Source organism: Vanessa tameamea, chromosome 19, assembly GCF_037043105.1.
Source record: "Vanessa tameamea isolate UH-Manoa-2023 chromosome 19, ilVanTame1 primary haplotype, whole genome shotgun sequence".
NCBI classification, from domain to species: domain Eukaryota; kingdom Metazoa; phylum Arthropoda; class Insecta; order Lepidoptera; family Nymphalidae; genus Vanessa; species Vanessa tameamea.
In genome coordinates, this window is record NC_087327.1 from 6,485,442 (window position 1) to 6,507,780 (window position 22,339).

At 34.2% G+C, this 22,339-nt stretch overlaps 3 protein-coding genes across 6 annotated transcripts; 1 reads left to right on the forward strand and 2 right to left on the reverse strand.

Moving 5' to 3' along the window:
* Positions 1 to 673: 673 nt before the first annotated feature.
* LOC113399366 (WD repeat-containing protein 37) lies at positions 674 to 8,054 on the reverse strand. Its single transcript, XM_026638482.2, has 9 exons — positions 7,609 to 8,054; positions 7,403 to 7,519; positions 7,118 to 7,309; positions 5,738 to 5,910; positions 4,873 to 5,101; positions 4,515 to 4,653; positions 1,884 to 1,953; positions 1,263 to 1,439; positions 674 to 1,005 (listed from the first exon to the last, which is right to left on the reverse strand). Exons 1-9 carry the CDS (start codon positions 7,784 to 7,786, stop codon positions 880 to 882), a joined length of 1,401 nt encoding a protein of 466 aa, XP_026494267.1. The 5' UTR covers positions 7,787 to 8,054; the 3' UTR covers positions 674 to 879.
* A 374-nt stretch (positions 8,055 to 8,428) lies between these two features.
* LOC113399367 (transcriptional adapter 2B) lies at positions 8,429 to 16,201 on the forward strand. Of its 4 annotated transcripts, none has more exons than XM_026638483.2 (10): positions 8,429 to 8,613; positions 8,699 to 8,758; positions 8,840 to 8,981; positions 9,063 to 9,280; positions 9,490 to 9,562; positions 12,785 to 12,938; positions 13,211 to 13,430; positions 14,446 to 14,519; positions 14,956 to 15,088; positions 15,479 to 16,201. In XM_026638483.2, exons 1-10 carry the CDS (start codon positions 8,503 to 8,505, stop codon positions 15,617 to 15,619), a joined length of 1,326 nt encoding a protein of 441 aa, XP_026494268.2. In that variant the 5' UTR covers positions 8,429 to 8,502; the 3' UTR covers positions 15,620 to 16,201. The 4 variants fall into 4 exon arrangements, with proteins under 4 accessions (XP_026494268.2, XP_026494270.2, XP_026494271.2 ...); XM_026638485.2 differs by having other exon boundaries at positions 14,451 to 14,519; XM_026638486.2 differs by having other exon boundaries at positions 13,211 to 13,415; positions 14,451 to 14,519.
* Positions 16,202 to 19,110: 2,909 nt separating this feature from the next.
* Positions 19,111 to 21,530, reverse strand: LOC113399328 (cyclin-dependent kinase 20). The gene is made up of 6 exons (XM_026638430.2): positions 21,272 to 21,530; positions 20,686 to 20,874; positions 20,356 to 20,477; positions 20,168 to 20,282; positions 19,785 to 20,012; positions 19,111 to 19,213 (listed from the first exon to the last, which is right to left on the reverse strand). The coding sequence occupies exons 1-6, from the start codon at positions 21,467 to 21,469 to the stop codon at positions 19,127 to 19,129; spliced, it is 939 nt and encodes a 312-aa protein (XP_026494215.1). The 5' UTR covers positions 21,470 to 21,530; the 3' UTR covers positions 19,111 to 19,126.
* Between the last annotated feature and the right edge of the window lie 809 nt (positions 21,531 to 22,339).

A 22,339-nucleotide genomic window follows, 5' to 3' on the forward strand; every position in this document is an offset into this window, starting at 1 on the left:
GCCCGATGCGATTCGTTTACTAGCCTTTAATATCAAATCGTTTTCGTATATAGTTTTAGTGATTTATATGTGTTATAAATTCTATCAGAACTCTCTGTTACCTTCTGACTTTTTCTCTCTGTGTTCATTGTGTACGTATTATACGAGTTACTATCAAGTTGTGGACATTGTTATTTCTTCCCGTTTCACACACTACGCACACACCTATATAAATAAATATATATTAATCGAAAACTGTTCGCAGTTTATAATATAGCAGGGCTATTAATAAATCACTTGGAATATGAAATTATAAAGTATATCTTTGTTCTAACTGTTATTGGAATAGGCTATAAGCTTATATCTTTTTTATGTAGGTTTTGTCACCAACTACACAACTATTAATCAATTGTAGTATTTCATTATGGAATAATATTTTTCAAGTGTTTATTATGTTTGGTAGGTGTCAGTGTTGATGTAAATTTACAGTATTTTTTTAATTACATAAACAAATTAATACACAAATACCGAAAGATGAAAACGAAGTGAAAATTCTTTAGAGAATTGCTTAGGACTTTATAAATAACATAAGATTTTTCTCTTATGAACATGAATGATACTTAGGATTTTTATTCAAACATATTTTAAACTGAAACATTATTAATAAATAATTCGCATTATTTTAAAACTGATTTAAACATTTTATTTAGTATGTTTCAAATGATATCTTCCTTTTAAAAATAAGGAAATTCCTCACAATCAAATTGTAATATTAAAACATGTCTAAATATGCAATTTAACAAAGTAACGAATATATTTTATAGTCGATAGTAAAACTTCATTAGATCTCAAATATTTCAACAGTATTACATAATTATACCAATATTGTGAGGTAGAGATTCAGTTGTCCTTGGAAGGCTGAATCGACCAGCCCAGGATGCGGCGGTCGAAGCCGCAACTGAAGAAGTTGATGTTCGACGCTATATCCTCTGCCCAAGCCACGGAGGTCACCATACGGCGATGTCCCTGAAGATGTAAACAATATTCAGAACAGTGACCTCATATAATTTGATATCTGTATGAATAATTTTTATTTTAATTACTAAAATGACTGCTATTTTCGTTACCTATTTGGGAAGTTACTTCATACCTTATCAACTAGCGACAGTAGGTCGAAGTCAAAATTTCAAAATCATATACCATTCTCGTTACCAACACGATTTTGTACTTTCAAAGTAACGTATAATGAATTAGTATCGCTTAGCGCTTATGCGCTATCTCACCTGGCGGCTGGAGCGCGGCAGGCGCGCCAGGCGCTGCCCCTGCAGGTCGAAGAGGCGCACCTGGCGGTTGTCGTGCGGGATGGCGATGAGGCCGGCGCCGCTCACGCACACGCGGTTGACGGACGAGTCGGAGCGGATGGTGGCCAGCGCCGAGCGCATGTTGCGCACGTCCCACACCTGACACGAGACCTTACTTAGCCGCCGAGTTCTAGCCGCGCAGACTTCTTTATCTTTGCGTGTTATTCTAACGAGCCATTTAAGCGAATTGTCTCTGAGTGCGGTAGAAGCAAGTTACATTGTAATTTACTTCCCAGGATTGGCAATGTGAAAAAGTACGTTTTGATGTCACACACGCCTGTACTCTATCTTCTGTGCAGATCTTAAAATAACAATAATATCCTTCTAATTACTATACAAATACTCACTGTTTAAATACTAATTAAGTAGACATTATTATTATTTTAAAATTCTTTAGAAGTACCAAAGAGTATATTATTCAGTACTATAACGACAACAAATAAAATAAATTTAAAACTCCAAAGACCTATTTCGACAAAAATCAACTGTAACGGTAATTAGAACGGCGCATATATTAATAGTTTATTATCAAGTCGAATGTACCTTGACAGAGCGGTCATCGGATCCGGACACAACTTTATCTTCACGCGTAAATACTGCTGAGGTAACGCTCCTGAAATTAGTTAAATTGTTCAATCAGACAAAATTTACAACACATCTATACAATTGCACAGGAAAATGGCTTATGTAAGTATGGTCAGCAAAAACATTTTGAATAATTATTTAATTTTGACAAAAATAAATACGAATACCAACTTCACTGTCCATAAATAATAATAATAGTAAAAAAAATAACCATGAGTCATAGTCGTATTTGCCTCACAGGACAGGAAAATGAGTAAAGTAGCTTAATTTATGTTTATCATTCATCTGTTGCTCGGTGGTGGTGAAATCTGTATGTGTTGAATGAAAGTCATCAAATAAGAAAGGAGACCTTAGTAGCACTAGAAAATTTACAGGATTTTACTTTTTATAATCAATTATTACATTATTAAACAATGTAATAAGATCAAATTGAGCTTGTCATGACATTATTAAATTAGATTATACAAGTAAAAATATAAATCTTTCCAATAAATTTCATACTCATTTAAATTTGAAAGTGCAACAGAGATGGCTAGAAATATGCCACTTACATCACATCATTGCAAGCTGTTAAAAACTAAAATAAAATATACATAATATACCCAACAAACATTTTTGTCGTATAAGAAGAAATTACGCAACTAATAATGGTATAAGCGTTGTATAGAAGTAATTTTATTCTGTTATTCGATTTAGTGCCGCTGATAGTTTTTTCGATTTATAGTCGTGTAAAAACGTCGTAGAAACTTCTATACGACTGTTTTATACAACTATTACACGGTATTTAGTCGTGTAACCAGCGTTGTGGCAGTAGAAACGTTTTCGCGACTTTTATACCGACTATAGTCGTATTAGAGTGTTGTATAAAACTCCTGTACGAATTAAAGTCAATATGACTTTTTTACGACATTTATATGACTGAATGTCCTATAAGAGTTTTAAAATACACTAAATATTACACACACCGCCATTCATTTGCGTCTTCGTAAAAATAATTTTACAGAGTTGAAATGGATAAAAAAAGCTGGGCAAACATAAAAAAAAGTCTCCACTTTAAGAGGAAAGTTAAAAAAACCTATGCATCATTTCTTACCTCCAATTGTCTTATATCGAATATAAGTACGCGACAAGTTAACTGTAGGCTAACTGGATATGGTTCCGTATAAAATTTTGTGAGTTCTGAGCAACGTATTAATCGAAGCGCAGAAAGTGCATTTAGTGGCTCTATAAAAGTAAATTCAAACGTAGACGAATTTGACGAAATGTTTGATAATTTGTGTGTTAGTGATAGTCGATTATGATAGCACAAATAAAGCCCATGAAAATGATATACTTCGTTATAATCTAAAAAAATGGGCAATTAATTACAACATTTCACAAACTGCTTTGAGGGACCTAAACAAAATTCTTAACGAAAGGATACCCGGATCAGTTCCAAAAGATCCAAGAAAACGTATTAATGTAATAAAATCTGATTTAGTTAAAAAGTTATCGATATTTATTATATCACGTATCATTTTCTATCGCAGCTGAACCAATAAATACTTAATAATTATATCAAATAAAAAGGTTTTACACACTTGGCAATTACTAAATTGAACTCTAATTTCGTTTACTATGGCGGAATATTTACAAATCTATTAATGACATAAATTAAAACGTCGTTTAGAAGTTGTATAAAGGTCTTGTCCTGCACTTTAAATCGTGTATCGGTAATTTTTAAAACTTGCTTTAAAAAATCTCAATAAAATATTATTTATTTAATTGATTACACTAGCGCGTTCATTATATAGTTAAAACTAGCCCATAAAACTCGATAAAATTAATTTCCCATCAGATTAACATTCCTTGAACATGAGTTTCGAAGTAAACATACACAGAGATGAATAAATAAAAAATAATGTTCACAATCAATTAAGTTTGTTCGTGACAGCTTTCAAACTCAATTTACAATTAATATTTTATCCTGTCACTTTTACAAAAAATATAGTCTGGTAAGAAGCGTGTTGGATACTGGTATTCGATCAAATGTCGTAAAGCAGCGGTAATAAACACTTTAAGTCTGCCGCACGACCTCTATACGACCTCTATACGACCACTATGCGACCAAAAAGTAAATTATGCGACGGCTACATGACTCTTATAGGATACTAAGTCGTATAAAATGGGCCTTTTCTTGGTGATGTCGACGTTATAACGGCGTAACGGCGACCAGCTTATAGAACCAAAAGTTACAGTTGGCACGTTGTGGCGACCTGTCAAATGTTTGTTGGGTAAGAGATAAAACTATTGCCTACAAACATAGATAGATAAATTGTTAAGATTAATTATAGAATACTTTATTTTTATTACGAAACAAGATTCAGCCCACTTAAAGTTTAGAGGTGAGAGTTGAGCAAGTTTTAGTTACCCAATGTCCTCTGACAATGTAGAAGCAAAATTTTATGGTAATCATTCGATCAGTTAACGCAGGAAAGAGTAATAATCGCATTTATAAAATTAGTTGGGATTCAATGGGGAAAGTAATAATTACCAAAATTTTATATAAAAGGATGTGTGAAATATAATTATATGTATATATATACTTACTCTGTGTGACCTTGGAAAACCGAAACTGAATGTATCGGCTCACGGAAGTCCCATAGACGGAATGTTGTATCCCTTGAGGCTGTCACCACCAACCTTGAATTGTGATGCGCAGAGGCATGCGTCAACTCGTGATCATGACCTGCGGGAATAACAATGATTTAGTATCTAAAAAAGAAGTTCATAGAGTTTCAATAATAATAATATCAATTTAAGATACCTTACAATATGTTCTTAGGGAAAATGTATACTATAAATAGATTAATAATATGCACTTATATTTCTTCAATGTTAAAACTTCTTCAAGATTAAACTTGACGTTTTTAACACTATGATACATCAAATTAAAATAATAATCTACCTGTCAAAATCTGTAAGCAATCTCCTGTTTCGACGTCATACAAATTTGCGGTCCTATCCCATGAAGCAGTGATGACGTGGTCGCCGCCAGTTAGCCAATCAGCAGCAACAACAACACCCATATGACCAGTTAGTTCAATAAGTGGTGTACGTAATACTTCCGGTCTATCACCTTCACCCAGACTTTCTTCACCACCTCCTTCAAGTTCCTCTTCAGATGACTGGCCTCGCTTTAAACGACAAACAAATATGATACCATCAAAAATCATTATTCACCATTATTTTGACTAGTGTTTGTTCAGCGGTTGATATTCATATCTTAGTATACTGAAGGTTATATCCTGCTTTTGTGTTTATTTTGAAAATATATTTATGATAATATAATGTTTATACAGAAGAATATACAAAAGTATTCCATAAAAGCCGATATACATTCTATTAATACAAGAAATAAGAAAAAACTTGTAACCCCTACTTTCCGTTTGCATACGGTAAAGAGAACGTTTTTTGGCAATGGTATACGCATATATAATAAGATACCGGTAAATATAACCAATTTACCGTTTACGAAATTTAAAAAGTTTATTAATACTAAATTAATAAATAAGTCTGATTATTCATTAAATGAGTACTTTTTAGAAAAAAAACGCCTGGATTTAGGCTCGGGATCCATCACAGGACACTATTTTTTGTAAAAAAACAGCATTGTAAATCTGTTTATTTGAAAAGAGCAACTATGCGAGTTTCTTGCCGTTTCTTCTCGCTGGAGGCTGCTTTCCGAAACGGTGGTAGTTTTTTAATATCGACGAATCAAAAACGGTTTGTTGTGAAGTCTACTTGAATAAAAAAAAATGTTTTTAAATTACCGGTAAATCCCAATTAACTGCTGCCTGCCACACGTGTGCTGTGTTGTCACCGCTGCTTGTAAGAGCAATGTCTCTGTTTGGATGAAACCTGATAGAGTTCACTGATCCAGAATGGCCAGTGTACTGAAGCAAACACTTGGCCCATTCCACACTCCATACACAGGCAGTATGATCTACAAAAAAAAATTAATTTCTATTTATTTACTTGTATAAGAAAAGGGTTCCGGTTCATCTACTACAAGGTACTACATCAGATACTAGATACTATTGCTGATGCCGGAATGCTGAGGAATTGTGATTTATCTTTTTTTGTTATTTAGTATAGGTTGGCAGACAATCATATGGGCCATCTGATGGTAAGTGGCCACCACCACCCATAGACAATGGTGCCATAAGAAATATTAATCATTCCTTACATCACCAATGTGCCACCAACCTTGGTAACTATGATGTTATGTCCCTTGTGCCTGTAGTCACACCGGCTCATCCTTCAAACCGGAACACAACAATACTGAGTATTGTTGTTTGGTGGTAGAATATTTGGTTAGTAGGTGGTACCTAACCAAACGGGCTTGCACAAAGTCCTACCATGAAGATAATAACATGAGTTCATTGTTTGTGATCTAAAATTGCATTTTAACATTGACAGTTATTAATGGAACTTTGGATGTAAAATTTAAGACAATATAATAAGTAGTTAAATAGAGTAAATTGTTGTGTTATAAATAAAGATGTATTATTCAATGACTATGTGTCCTAAAAATACAGTTCATTGTATTTAATTATTTAGATTTATAAAAATAAAATACTGAGTATTGGTAATAATTTTTAAAGAATAAGCGAGCCAGTTAATTAAATAGACAGACACTCTTTCCATCAGAGATTTTGTTAGTTTAAAAATCCTCCCTATATTATTATCATTATGAAAATCAAAAGGTGAAAACACTCTAACGAAACCATATAATTTTTGTATTGTGTCCATAAGAAACAAAACCTAACTTCAGGTCAAATGAATGAATAATAAAACTATTTTTAGTAGTAATGTTTATTGTGAAATATGTTTATGTTCCAATAAAACTATTACATATTAATTAACATTTGAATTAATGTTTTTGAATATGTTATACCTTACTTGGCCTTGGTCTGATTTATAATGTTTTTTAAGTATCAAGATTTGAACTGATCAGCCTTGAAGTAAAAATAATTATAAAAAAAATACTTGACACTCATAAAAAGATACTCATTAACTTTAAACTTATTAATATTTATTTAACTCATTAAGATCTTAGTTAATGAGTATATTTTTATACAAAAATGTAAACAAGTTACTTTGATTTTTCTTTTCAAGAATTGTTACTATGTACAGTATAAAATACTTACCAGCTGAAGCAGTACCAATCAATGCCTGTCCTGGTCGAGCAGTGGACACATCCCAGATGCCATCTTTATGTCCAGTAAATTCTCTGATAGGCTGGCAGTTGTATGTTGGAGCCTTAAAACTAGATACAATCTTGCTTGTTTGAACCTTCAATTTGTGACTGGCTTTTACTTTTTGTGAATTGTTTTGGGTCACTGTTTAAGGAAAAAAAATATCATGACAATTAATTGTATGTTAACTATTGACCTTAAAAGCAAAATTGTGTTACTATGTTGATGTAAACTTACATTTTACTTTAGAGTTTTTTCCTGATGTTTCAAACTCTATATAGTCAATATTTTGCTTATCACCAGCGTAACTTTCTCGCTCTAATTTCTCACTAAGTATATCTATCTTCTCTTGCACTATAAAAAATGCATAAATAATTATTAAAAAAAAAAAAAGATTTATTTTTCTACTACTTATCGTAATATTTGGGTTTAATTTCACTTACAATTTAAGTTTTCAGTATACAGAAGGTCAAATTCTTTCTCTATTTGAGAAAACAAATCATGTAGTCTAGATCTAAAGACAGGTGGAATTGATGTTTCAGAGTCTTCCATTTTAAGATAGTTCGGTAATCCATCAGAGCTTTCGGTAAGTGCTTGAAGTCTTCGCTTACTCGATTTCATGATCGAGAACGGATACTACTACATAAGACAGGAATATTTCAGCGATCAACTATCACATTACATGGCACACTTTACACAATTCGTATGTTGTCATAAATATAAAATATATGCCTGATTTTATTATTGCATTAGTATTCTGGCAAAAATATGGCAAATGACATTAAATTAAACGTATTAAGTCCACAACTTCACCAACACGAACAAAAATTCGCAACAAAAATATTACTTTTGACGTTAGATCTGATCATTGTACTTGTAGAATGTAGACAGATGACAGTTTGTAAGTTATTAGTAGAAAACAAAGATCGAAAGTAAGAATTGTAATTTTTCTACCAATATTCTTTGATTTAATTCATGTTACGACTTATAAACTTAGTAATTATTTACATCATTGATTTAATATACCTTAGATGATATATTCTATAAACTTAGGCAATATATCTTATTACCTCTGACTGCTTTTAAACAATATACGTATACTTAAAACAATAATATTATTTTTATAAAATCTTTGAAATTATTATAATTTAAGCAACACATTAATATTTGCATAAATACTAATTTAAATGTTTCGGTTTTTTGTCTATGACAGTTACAGTTACTTTAATATAATCTATATATTATTTATCTGCAAAATAAAAGATGGCTGGCGAGTAGGTTTGAGAAAACTGCCAAGTTTGCCAACGCATGATTGTTGTATGGTGTAGTTTTAAAAAATGTCGTTTTCAGATTTATATGCTAAATATAATTGTACATACTGCCAAGAAGAAATAAGCGGAGTGCGTGTAAGATGTGCCGAATGTAAAGATTTTGATATTTGTTTGCAGGTAGAGTAGCATCCGTGACATTTTTGTTTACAGTTTTGGCGCAAATTTTAAATGTTGAATAAAAATTTACAAATTTTTCTTGCAGTGTTTTTCACTAGGTGCTGAAATTGGGTCGCACAAAAATGATCATTCCTATCAATTCATGGTAATTTTTTTACTCTTTTAAATATACATTACATACATTCTTTCATAACATCAAAAGTTACGACTCTTTATTACATTATAGGACTCTGGGGCGTTTGGGATATTCTTAGGTCGTAATAGTTGGTCGGCTAATGAAGAAGTTAGACTTTTAGATGCGATTGAACAGTTTGGTTTTGGAAACTGGGAAGATATAGCAAAGCACATAGAAACAAGAACACCAGAAGGTACTCTATTCCTCTTTTTCGCTATTCATTTATTGTTATACCTTGTACCAATTGTTTGCTAATATTCACTTATAATTTTAGAAGCCAAAGATGAATACATAACTAGATATTTAGAGGGTAGCATAGGACGTGCAACCTGGGGTAATGTAGAAAGCACAAGTAGACCATCGTTAAGCTGTGCGGATAGAGATGAAGGACCCCTTAGCCCAAATGCTGTGTCAAGACTTCCACCTCTAGCTGTAACCCCCGATGAAGCTGCTCAATTGGGTTACATTAGCAACAGAGATGATTTTGAAAGGGTAAAAAAAAAATTCAATTGAAAATTATTTTGGCCGCAGAAAAGTCATTTAAAATTATTTTGATGCAAGTAATTGTGTTAAGAAGAGATGACGACTAAAAGTTTTGCTACAACTTTTTGTTGTCCATCATAAATTTTACTTTAATATATAAATAAATAAATTTGTAAAATATAAATTGAATTCCTGAGTGTATATATTGTTCATTCCAGGAACATGACCATGATGCAGAGCAATTAATATCTACATTATCCCTTAACCCTGAGGATGATGAATTAGATGTTGGTAAGACTAAAAATTATTTACTACATTTTTAAGATCATTCATAAAATAAAAAAAAGCAATTTCTATGATGGTTAAATATGTACAGTAACTATTTACTATATAGTATGAATCAGAATCAGAAATGATATACTGTTTGTATACCATTTTGAGTTTAAGTAACAGCTGTAACTAAGGGATGCAAATTTAACCATTTCCTTGTCCAATGTTTTATGTGGTAGTGCCACACTGCATACCTTCGGGTTACAGCCGAATGGGCCGGCACACTTGGGGAAGTACCACTCTTTCACTTAAAATCGGCGTAAAGTGGTAGCTATGCTACCTCGTTTCGTCCGGTATGTGAGAGTCCCGGAGGCCCGATCCCCCTCCCCCCCAAAACTGGTAATAATGGTTGTGCAGAATTTGGTTTCATTACCCCAGGAGGGTACCATCAGCGACCGCGACAGAGAATTCCTCTCTGGGTATCCATGCTCAGGACGTACACCACCTGAGCAGGGATGCCCAGGCTGCCCTCCTAATTCTGGGGGGGGCAATTTTGAGCTCGCCACTGTTCGGGGCAAGTGGAGCAGGCATCATAAGGCAACCCCTACCACCCGCACTGTGGACTTTTGCAACATAAGGGGACTCGACTCCAACTTAAACGCCGTTCACTTTCACCTTGAGACGGCGAAACCGGTCTTGCTCTTTCTTACCGAGACCCAAATATCCTCTCCTGCCAATACGACTTTTCTTTCTTACCCCGGGTACAAATTAGAACATTCCTTTGTTCCACGAGCTGGGGTGTGCGTTTACGTCAGAGATGATATCTGCTCTCGACGCCTCGGCAGCCTTGAAGGGCAGGACTTATCGATTATCTGGCTGCGTGTAGACTGCGACTCTACGCGTGCCTTTATAGGTCCCATAGCGGTAATGCCGAAACCGACTGACTGGTTGAGCACGTCCAAATGGCTACAGATTCCGTGCTGCAGCAGATCCCATCCGCAGAGATCATAATTTTTGGCGATTTTAATGCCACCATGCCGAATGGCTTGGATCACGCACTACTGATCATGCGGCTAGATCTGTTCTCGACTTCGCTTTAGCATATGATTTGACACAACTGGTCACCTCGCCAACGCGAATACCAGACGTGGAGGATCATATACCTTCCCTGTTAGACCTTCTGCTGACTTCCCATCCGGATGGCTACCAGGTTATCGTCCATCCCCCTCTGGGCTTGTCGGACCACTGTCTCGTCCGGAGTACAGTGCCGGTTGCGCGGTACTCCTACTAACCTAACCTATCCTCGTTTCGTGGACTGCCGCAGAGTGTGGCACTACAAGTCAGCAGATTGGGATGGGTTGCGGTCCTTCTTTGCATCCTACCCATGGGGGCAGGTTTGTTTCTCGCCGGATGATCCGAGCGTTATTGCTGACTATGTTGCCGATGTGCTTCAAGGTATGGAACTGTTCATTTCATATTCTGCTGTGCCCATCGGTGGCAAGTCCCAGCCCTGGTTTGGTCGTTTCTGCAAAACGGCCTCACTTTGAAAATGGGAACGCTACCAAGATTGGGCTAACGCATCGGCGTCTCGTGATGTAAATACCAGCGCATTCAGAAAGGAACTCTGCCTCTAGATCCTTCAAAAACGTGATTGTTAAGGCGAAGACAGAGTACATTGGCAGAATTGGCGAGAGACTGGTGCGCCTCCCTTCAGGAACGCACGTGCGTTCTGGTCTCTCGCTAAGGCTGTCTTAGGAAATTTCTGTCAGCCCTCTTTTCCATCTTTGCACAGAGACGGTGAGTCATTGGCCCATACAGCGAAGGAGAAAACTGATCTTTTAGGCTCCCTCTTCGCAGCGAACTCGACTCTGGATGACCGAGGAAAGTCACCACCAACAATCCCGCGGTGTGATACCACGATGCCGGAGGTTAAATTCTGGCAAAGTGCAGTTCGTAAAGCACTTCTTTCCTTGGATATTCATAAATCGAGTGGACCAGATGGCATCCCTCCAATCGTGCTACGGACTTGTGCTCCCGAGTTGGCGCAGGTCTTAACGCGTCTTTTCCGGCAATCCTATGCATTCGGCGTCGTCCCGAACTCCTGGAAGACTGCTTTGGTGCATCCGATCCCTAAAAAGGGCAACTGCTCAGACCCGTCCAATTATAGGCCTATGCCATCACCTCCTTTTTCTCCAAGGTAATGGAGTCCATTATAAACTGCCAGCTCCTGCGGTACCTAGAGGAGTACCAGCTAATTAGCGACCGCCAGTACGGTTTCCGTCGGGGTCGCTCAGCCGGTGATCTTCTAGTTTACCTTACTCATAGATAGGCGGAAGCAGTTGAGAGCAAGGGGGAGGCATTAGCAGCCAGTCTGGACATAGCGAAGGCCTTCGATCGCGTGTGGCACAAAGCGCTTCTTTCGAAGCTTCCTTCCTATGGGCTTCCCGGGAAATTATGCAATTGGATTACCAGTTTTTTGGCAGATCGGAGCATCAAGGTCGTTGTCGACGGTACATGCTCCGACTTAAAATTCGTTAATGCTGGTGTTCCACAAGTATGCGTTCTATCACCCACTCTGTTTCTTCCGCATATCAATGACTTGTTGCAAATCAGTAACATTCACTGCTATGCAGACGACAGCACCGTAGACATCTCATACACCGGCCGTGCTAATATTTCTCGGGAAAACGTCGAAGAAAACCGGAACAAACTTCTGTCTGAAATCGAGTCTTCGTTAAACAAAGTCTCGAACCGGGGTCGGCTAAACATAGTCCATTTCAACCCCAAAAAGACGCAAGTTTGCGCGCTAACTGCTAAAAACACCATTTGTCGTATCTCCACGATTCAAGAACATTCCGTTAGCCGCCACAGCTAGTATCGGAATACTTGGCGTCGATATTTCGAGCCTCGTTCAGTTCTGCGGTCAATTGGATGGCAAAACCAAATTGGCATCAAAAAAGCTCGGTGTGCTCAGCAATGCAAGACAGTATTTCACGTCGGCCCATCGTCTAAGACTATACAAGGCGCAAATTTGGCCTCACATGGAATACTGCTCTCACCTCTGGGCGGGTGCTCCCCAGTACCAGCTCCTTCCATTTGACCGTATCCAACGTAGAGCGGCTCGAATTATCGACGATAATGTTACTCAAATTAATTTTATATTGTGTGTAATTTATTTTAATGTAATAAAATGTATAATTACTCTTTCTGTATATTTTAATAAATTAATTTGTATTTTTTCAGCACTGAAGTTATCTCAAGTAGACATATACACACGAAGGTTGCGTGAAAGAACAAGGAGAAAAAGACTAGTCCGAGATTATCAATTAGTTTCAGTATTTTTCAATAATCAGAGGAATAAACAGAAAACCCTCGGGAAACTCGCCAAAGAAAAAAAGTAAGTACTATATTTATAATATATACCAAGAAAAAAGAATAGAGGAAAAGTAATAAGGGTAGAAAAATAGTAAAAGTACATTTTTAATACTCCTGTAAAATAGTAAAGTGGTTAGTTTGGCTCTCGGTATGAACAGACAAAATTAATCAAAATTCAATATTATTTAAAAAGGTCTCCGTTGACAACCATTCCTGCTTTGTTTATATTTAATTAAAGAAACCATTAAATGTGTCAGCGATAGTAAGTCCCGCTAAGTTAGTCCCCGTGCGTAGAGAGTTCATGGAGCGGCTGCGCTGGACGGCGCAGTTCTACGGGCGGCTGGAGCAGTCGGGTGTGGCGCTGGGCCTGTGGCGCGAGCGCGAGCTGCGCGTGCGCCTGGCCGAGCTGCACCGCTACCGCCTGGCCGGCGTCACGCGCCTCGAGGAGTGCGCGCACTACGAGCAGCACGCCGCGCACCGCAAGCACCCGCACCACGACGTGAGACTGGCGCTGGTACTCGCTGCTTGCACACGCACTCACTCACCGTGCGCGCCACGTGCGCTCGCACGCAATTATCGCTCATTCCGCTGAAGCAATATTTTATATACTATTCATCGTTCTAAATGCTGTTAGAACATTTTGAGACTTATGTGCTGTTGTGTATTGGTCGATGTTGTTAAAAGTAAACAATATATAGGAAAATTAATCAATTTATTTAGTTTATATGGATAATAATTGAAATGAGGACAAACTGTTAAAACATAAAGTAATAAAAAAAAGATTAATAAAGTTATGCCTTATAGATTTAATAACTTAGACTTAACACAATAAGAACAAGTAATATATAAACATTTTTAAGTTAATAATGAAAACTGAACAAAGAAAAATTAGTTCTTATTATACTCATATAATTTTTTTTTTATTAAACAAAGTACAGCTTACTCTTCATTAAGATTTTTCAAAACAAATGTTTTGTCTCACTTTAACAGCATTTTGTCCCACTGCTAGGTTAAGACCTCTCAAAGAGACTGTTTTTTTTGGAATTTGGTCCACCACACACCAAAGTGACTTGTGATACATGTATCTAAATTTAATTCAACCCATTCAGATTGTCTCATGATTTTTCTCTTCATATAAACACATGAAAAAAGTGGGGGCCAGGGTATTAACCCTGTGTGTAAACTTGAATATTTTTCATAGTCATTGTCAATGCATGGCTCATTCGTCATACATATCATTCATATGCTTAACGCTTCTGCGGTTTTTAAAACTTATTAGTACATTATTAGTTCATCGAAATGCATGAACCTTGAAATAAATAGCATGTTAGAACTAATATTTCATTATTATAAAATTGTTATTACGAAGCTAAAAACAATGCTTAAAGTCGTAGTTAAATCATAATAAAAACGACTGAAGTGCTTCTTTGATATAGATATTTTTCAAGGCTTTCTTTGAGGTGTCCAGAGTATTTTTTTTTGTATTGTTTGGTGTGGGTTTGATCTCGTATAACGATTGTTTCCGCCAGGGCAGCAGTGGGTGCCTGGACACACAGCAGACAAAAGAACAACCGCAGAACAACACACTGCAGCTAAGAAAAAGGTACAAACATACAACATGTTTCTATATAATGAAAATGTCTTTATTGTCTGTGATTACCAAAAAAAAGTTGGGTGACTTATGTATGCGCATGCGAAGTTCTACTTCTTCGACGTCATTAAAATATTATTTAATTACATGCAAATAATTAATTACAATAATATTATAACTAATATTATGTCATATATTTTTCCTTTTTAACCACTCCTATATTACTGAGTTACAAATTTGAACATTCACACGGTAAATATGACAAATTGAAATATCACTATGCTTCGATCGAATAATTGTTTCGAATTGAATATGAGTGTGAGGGAATGGATAGTTAATTGAGTTTAGGCTTCCAGTTTTATACAATAACGCATGTAACAGTAAATACCGTGACCACAATCGGCCAGGAGACCATGTTACTCAAATATATGTTGTTTTTGTCGCACAGAGACGTAGACAGCGGCTCAAGTTCCACAAGCCCAAAGTGCACACGGGACGGAAGTACCGTATGTGGATGCTCCAAAAAGAACTCATGCAACGCCGCATGCTCGACTCATCTGCTGACCACTAACGAGATACAGGTAAGCTATGCTAATATTATAAATGCAAAAGTAACTCTGTCTGTTCCTCTTTCACGGCCAAACAACTGAATCAAATTTTATGAAATTTGGTATCAAGCAATTTAGAACTCTGAGGACGGACAAGACTTTATATGCCTGACGACTAACACCTAAAACGCGAGCGAAGCCGCGAGCGACTAATGGTATTTTATAACAGTAAAGTAAAGCGGCCTGCAAATATCCCTTAAAAACATAAAACTGTTTAAACCAGCCCATTCAATCAAATTACTCATAGCTACTACAAATAAGCACAGCCCTAATTCATTTTAATATTTCCAATTCGAGCTTACGATTAAATTTGTAATAGAAAGTTAAATAATTTTTTTATCTATAAGTTTTATCCGCTTTCAGCTCTGCACCGCATTAAACCTGCCCCCGACGCAGTACGTGACGATGAAGGGCGTGCTGCTGCGCCGTGCCCCGGCGCACGACTGCGAGCTGGACCTCGCCGTACGACACTACCTGCACACCGCCGGCTGGGTGCGCCACTAGCCGCGGGTACACTAGGTAACTTGGGAATATTCTTGTCAGCTAAATAGAAAAACCCACATATGTTTATATTATTCGCTTGAAAGGGTTATAATTACCTGAAAATTAAATAAAACATATTCTTTATAGTAACATTCAACTGGGTGATAAATATTTTAAAATTATAGATATATCAATTATTTATTGTTTAAGTTCAGATATGATAGAAGTTAACGCTTGTATTAGTCATGAGTTCTAATAAGTGTTACCGGCTGGGGTGTGTATGGTATGGTTTCAGTATGGATGTTTAGCTAAAATATATTGGATAAACAATTCGGTAAATATAATATTGACATTGTAATTCGTGTAAAAATAAGTAAGATTAAATGCTATTATGCTTAAATATTATGAAGTTAAAAAGAGTTGATAAATAAATATATAAATAAATGTTATGTAGTAATTATTCATCATTCTATTGGTTTTCATTTAGTGAGAATTTAGTTTAATGGTTATATAGAAACTTAGATGCACGACTCTTTTTTAAAAAAAATAAGAAGGTTAATAAATTTAAAAAATATTAAAAGCAATAAAACTCATTAGTAAATATTTAAGTCACTTTGGTGGTATTTTCTTAAAAAAATATAATGCATAATAAGTCATAAATATAAATTTCAATTGCTATAAAAGACAATTATTGAAATTTGAAACCACAGTTTATTTCAATTTAATTTGTATAAATAATAAATACTTATTACAATTAATGGCAAACTTTAGTTAGTTGTAGTTTTTTTACTTTTTAAATAAAATACTATAAATTTAAAAATATTATACAATTATATATCATTTCACTTGGTTGTTTTGCTTATAATTTAGGCAAATTAATTGAAATTGTCTAAATAAGCAATTCTATGCCTTTGACAGCGTTTACATTACAAAGACAATTAGACATATATACCTACTTTTTGTATATGAATGTCATATATATGGAAGGGTAAACTTTTTTGTTACTATCGAAGGACAAGGGAAGGATATATTAATGAGTTATAACTACCAATATGGCAATTACCATTTTTCATATTAAAATATACGTAAGTTGGGATATATATATATATGATTATGATACATAAATTGTCAAAAACTAAAGCTCCATAAATGTATAAGGTAAAAATTACAAATATTGATAAATTGTATGGTATATTATGTGTTTAAAGTGTATTTCGTCATTCGTATGACGCCAGGGATATTCAAAGCTATTCATTGATCTATCAACCACTAAAATATTTGTACTTTATATGTGCAAATAGATTTCTTAGTGATCATTCTAGAATAAATATCAAATATTAGTGTTTTCATATAACGTTACCTCTTAATGGAGGTAATTTTGCCTGCTCTTATAGAGTAATGTAAATAAATGTTGATGTAAATATTTAACAAACGGGGTCTAGTTGTAACTTTCGGTAATATTTTAAAGAAAGGTTTTTTCTTTGAATATTATTACATTATTAAAAGTCTTAGATAGCACAATGGCATTTTAACTGTTCATTGTTTACAATATGTTCTAAATGTTTAAGTGAGATGGAAGATTTGTTTCAAGGTATAGAAGCATGATGTTAAAAAGAAACATATATAACTTTCGCACATCCTTAAAATTTAAGAAGGCATGTAATATAACAAACTTATAAAACAATATTTATAACTTGAAATATTGTTAATAGAGTTATGATAAAAGTTTGAATGATGCATGATAATTGTGACGTATATGTCTATGGTTACTATGACACAAATGATTGAATTCTGAGAGCCTCATAAATAGCTCCATGTATGCATACATTTTATAAGATCGAGGCAGTTTATAATGGAAAAATACAACAAAAAGCTGCCTTGTAAAATTTAGTAAAACAATTACATACATTACTATTCATAAGACTAAACTTAAAATATAAATATGTTAGAATTGTATGTAAGTAACTACGGTATAAAGTATTTTTAAGGTATACATTAAGTATATTATTTATTTAATGTAAGCGGCGAAACATTTACCGATGTTACTTAAACTTAGTAGCAAAATGTTATATATATTTTTTTGTAATTGTATATAATTATGTACAGCCTATTCCAATGGCAAGAGTGCTGATAAAAGTAATAAAAATTGTTTATAATAAAATCTTACATAATCCATCGGATTTAATTGGTTTATTTTTACTTAGAATATAACACTATTGTAGTTCACAACTTGCATCCACATTAATTTTGCTTTCAATATTACGATAACTACTTCCCCGACTTTCTAGACGCCATTTTTTCAAGAATACGTATTGAATACGATAGATTGTATTAGATCTGGACCAATTATTTCAAATCAAGGAAAAACTTGTTTATTTGTCTTTACTCGTCCTGCCATTGGAATGGACTTATAGTTGAAATGTAACTTTCATTATGCACAGTCTAAATAGTAACTATCACATTAGTAGGAACGTTGGTAGGAACTTAAGGGGTCATCGTTTTAGATAAATTCCATGTTTTATTTTTAGTGAAAGAAAGTGATCATTTCATTTTTAATCAGTATCTCTTCACATAGAATATATTTAGATATTGCTTCTAGATTCCTGAATATATATTTTTGTTTGTTACGTTAACAAAATCCGATTATAAAAAAACGGTTATGAATCTGAGTAAATATTTTAACAGTAGTATTCCTTTAATTTATGGTTGGTTTTAGGTATGATCTCTTATATTTAGTACATTATTTGCATTTTAAGGTATCATGATATATTTATTGATTTTAGAAGCAATTTAAAGTGCAAATATTATAACACTGCCTCTCTGAAGTTAGGCTTTTTCAATCAATTCTGTGATTTGGGTCTTAATTGTCATTTAATAAAGTATTAGTTGTGTAAACATTTTCATTTCATTAAAATTAAAATTTGACAAACAATTGTTTTAATAAATTAGATTGTTGAATTAGGTTAGAAAATTGAACATTTTGTAAATTAAACTTTAACGTTAAGTACATTTTAAAAATTAAAACAATTGAGTGTTTGTCAAATGATTTTTTATTAAACGGTGACGTTTCTCATCTAAATAATTTCTAAAACGAGTTTGTCAAACATCAGGGAACCTGGAGACACATTATATTAAAAAGGCAAGAAAACTCAGTCGATCGAGTGTGCGAATCAATGCAGTACTTGAGTGTTATGAAGTACTTGAGCGGCATAGTTACAATAATTGCACTAAAATAAATCCTTTAGGTTAGTATAGTATATATTTTTCTCACATTATATCCTTTAACGATTATTAATGTAATTTTTTTTTTATTTTGATGTCATGAACATGTCACGTCGGGAACTCATTTAAAAATTTTAATTTTATTCCTTAAAATAAAATTCAAAGTTGATCCTATTGTACATGTATATAGACTTGAAGTACAACTGTTGTGTAATTCATTATATATGTAAGTAGGTAAAGATAAAAACATAAGTGATTTCAAGGGAATAAAAAAATCAAATCAAACTGTGTTTTTTTTATACGATTTTATTTCGGTTTTATCACACTTGGCTTTAACATGTCATGTAAGGATGCCGGTAATGGCCAATTTTGAAACCAAGGATGTCTCAAGGCCTGAAAAGATATATGTTATTTTAGTTTCTATTGGAATATATTAACATATTATAACAGGCATGATTTACCTACGACTACAACAAATCTGGGCAAGCACAATAATTTACTTATGCGTTAGTTAAGTTCATCTGTCATTGCGTGTTTGGCGGTAAAGGAAAATGTCGTGAGGATACCCGCTTGTATCAGATGAAACTCTTACACCCGTATGTCCACCAAGTAGCATAGGTATAGTGTATATAAGCTCGGTGGTAGGGCTTTGTGTTGGGTACCACACACTTATCAGATATACTACCGATAAACAGCAGTACCCAGTGTTGTTTTCCGGTTTGGAGGGTGAGTGGGCCATTATATTTAAAGGCACAATTGACATAACATCTTAGTTCTGAAGGTTGGCGGCGCATTGGCGATGTAAGGAATGATTTATATTTCTTACGGCGCTAATGCTTATGGGCGCTGCTGGTGGACTTAACATTAGGTGACCAATTTGCTCGTACCTATTTAATAAAAATTGCTACCTTAATATATGGTTTTTCATTGTTTTTTGATAACTTTCAAATTTAAACATTCAAACCTCCTTGGCTGAAATCCTCTTTTGAGCATCATATAGTATAAACGATTTAATTAGATGTACAGCATCAGCGTCTACACCCGGTAAGAGGTCATTCCATGACATTGGTAATGATTCAGGGAAAGTTATTTTATGGTAATCAGGGAGTTCCGAGTGATTCGGCCACGTTTCTTCGGTCGGTGTGCCCAAGCGCTGCAACACTATTGCTAATTGTTCAATATCGGATTCACCCTGAAATAATCTTTACTCAGAGAGATCTAGAAAATCATCCTAATTTAAAATTATAAATGCAACAATGGTTTTGTTTTTGTTTATTCCGATCTCACGGCTTAATGTCTAAACATAATTTTTATATTTATTTTTTTGTATATTTCGAAGGCACCTACTGCAAAAAGTGGTTGTTTCGTAATTATTTCAGCGATGATACATCCCACAGACCATAAGTCAACTTTTTCGCTATAATATCTCGCGCCGTATAGTAGTTCTGGAGCGCGGTACCATCTGAAATATTAATAACATACAAAAGAAAAGTTTTCGAAAATATATGGTGTTATCGATTTTTTTTTTTTCATACCGTGTGGCCACTTGATGGGAGTAAGGTCGACCGCCATCGGGCCAGTATAAACGGGCGAGTCCTAAGTCTGCAATTTTTAGTATTCCTTCATGATTGATTAGAAGATTAGCCGGTTTTAAATCCTTAAAATATGAAATACGATTTGTAATAGAAATGGAATCTAGGTAATAAATTACACACCGAAAACAATAGATATCATTTTTGCAAAGCGTTTAAATAGCTTGCTATTTTGTGTAGGTTAAAGTTTGCTAATGAATTATAAGGCTTGTGGCATTTCCTAATAAGGAATGAAATAATTAGCGAATTAAAAAAATATATATCAAATATTACCCGATGCATAATATAATGAGCGTGCATATAACGCGTTCCTTTCAACAACATTTGGGCGTAAGTTTTCACTCGTGGCAAGGTCAACTCTGCCTGGTTGTGATGTAGCATCTCCCACAGTCCATAGCACATATATTCCAAAACTAAAACGAGGCTCATACCTCGAGGGAACATATCATACATCTTTATTACCTGCATAAACAATTATAAAATTTCGTTGTAAGTATAAATAAATATAAGAAAGAAATTTCAGTCTAAGTAGCTCAATATAACACTGGTCATCTAGTTCTGTGAAAGTCATACATTTAGATCCTGACCCCTCGGATTATTGACAGACTATGTATAAGATTACATATAGATGATAATAGAAATCTGAGTTAGTATTTGTCGATATATATAATTGTACATGATTATTACATATATACGAAAAAAAGAGTAACTGAGTTTTGTGTCGGCACTTCCTCGCAGAGTTTACCTACATTTCGATTTGGTAGCTTAGTATTAAATTAAATCTTGTAAAATGACAATTTAAGGTTCAAATATGCTTGTAATAAACTTTAATAAAGTACAGTAAATAAAATCGACTAACATATTTGCAACGCAGTAGCTGTAGAGCTTTGATTTCTCGTAATACATTAATGGGTATTCCATCGTCTATGTTCTTTATGAGAATTTTCTTTAAAGCGACGACACGGCCCGAGGGTAGGTGACGCGCTTTGAACACGAGACCATGTGCGCCTTCACCTATTCGCCCGATAACTGAGTAATTTGTTACGTCACTATTCATCTTCAATTATTATAACGCATTGTATTTGTAAATATTATACAAAACGTTTGCCTGATATATTAGTGACACTTCGCAGCGATGCTTGGAAATCCGTTGCTACGGGTAACAGAAAACAATATCAAAAACAAAAACGTTCAATATAAGATTTTAAATTAACATGGTTATTTTTATTACTAACAGTATCTAAAACGGGATATTTACCATGTTTTTTATTTTTATTTGGTGGAGCTCGATATTTCGACATTATCTACGAATGTCTTGTTCACGAGACTTTCGTAGATAATGTCGAAATATCGACCTCCACCAAATAAAAATAAAAAACATGGTAAATATCCCGTTTTAGATACTGTTAGTAATAAAAACGTTCAAGTTTAAAAAAATGATTTTATGTACAGTATTACAGCCAAAATAATAAATCCGGATATTATATATATTATCTAGCCATTATTTATAATGTCTACTCAATTTAGATAAAGTGGTAATTGCCACAGAACTAATCACATTAACCAGCAATTTTATATAATATCTTCGAAGACTTGGATAATTTAATAAAACAAGTAGGTATAGGTAAAGATTATAAAATTATATTTCAATTTGCCTTAAGCATACCTAAATATATGTGTAGCAATATTATAGTGCTTTTGAAATGTAAAATAACATTGTCATAGATAATAATTATACGTTAATTAAAATTGTTATAAAGTTATTTAACTTTAATTTATAAACTAAATTAGACCGAATTTATTACTTTGGCTAACTTTAAGCGGTTATTATAAATAATTTCCAGATAAAGTGATTAATTTATTACATTGTCTAGTCCATTTTCCTATTATATATACCTAATGACCAGTCATTATGTATAATAGCAAT

What these genes read in the sequence shown, in the direction of transcription:
- LOC113399367 (XM_026638483.2), top strand. Translation starts at nt 8,503, where the DNA reads ATGTCGTTTTCAGATTTATATGCTAAATATAATTGTACATACTGCCAA. An exon ending in ATCATTCCTATCAATTCATG is followed by an intron (nt 8,759 to 8,839) that starts GTAATTTTTTTA and finishes ATTACATTATAG; the next exon opens with GACTCTGGGGCGTTTGGGAT. An exon ending in GGATGATGAATTAGATGTTG is followed by an intron (nt 9,563 to 12,784) that starts GTAAGACTAAAA and finishes GTATTTTTTCAG; the next exon opens with CACTGAAGTTATCTCAAGTA.
- LOC113399366 (XM_026638482.2), bottom strand. Translation starts at nt 7,786, where the DNA reads ATGAAATCGAGTAAGCGAAGACTTCAAGCACTTACCGAAAGCTCTGAT. An exon ending in GTATACTGAAAACTTAAATT is followed by an intron (nt 7,520 to 7,608) that starts GTAAGTGAAATT and finishes CATTTTTTATAG; the next exon opens with TGCAAGAGAAGATAGATATA. An exon ending in AAAAAACTCTAAAGTAAAAT is followed by an intron (nt 7,310 to 7,402) that starts GTAAGTTTACAT and finishes TTCCTTAAACAG; the next exon opens with TGACCCAAAACAATTCACAA.
- LOC113399328 (XM_026638430.2), bottom strand. Translation starts at nt 21,469, where the DNA reads ATGAATAGTGACGTAACAAATTACTCAGTTATCGGGCGAATAGGTGAA. An exon ending in AGCTACTGCGTTGCAAATAT is followed by an intron (nt 20,875 to 21,271) that starts GTTAGTCGATTT and finishes TTGTTTATGCAG; the next exon opens with GTAATAAAGATGTATGATAT. An exon ending in CGAAACAACCACTTTTTGCA is followed by an intron (nt 20,013 to 20,167) that starts GTAGGTGCCTTC and finishes AGATTATTTCAG; the next exon opens with GGTGAATCCGATATTGAACA.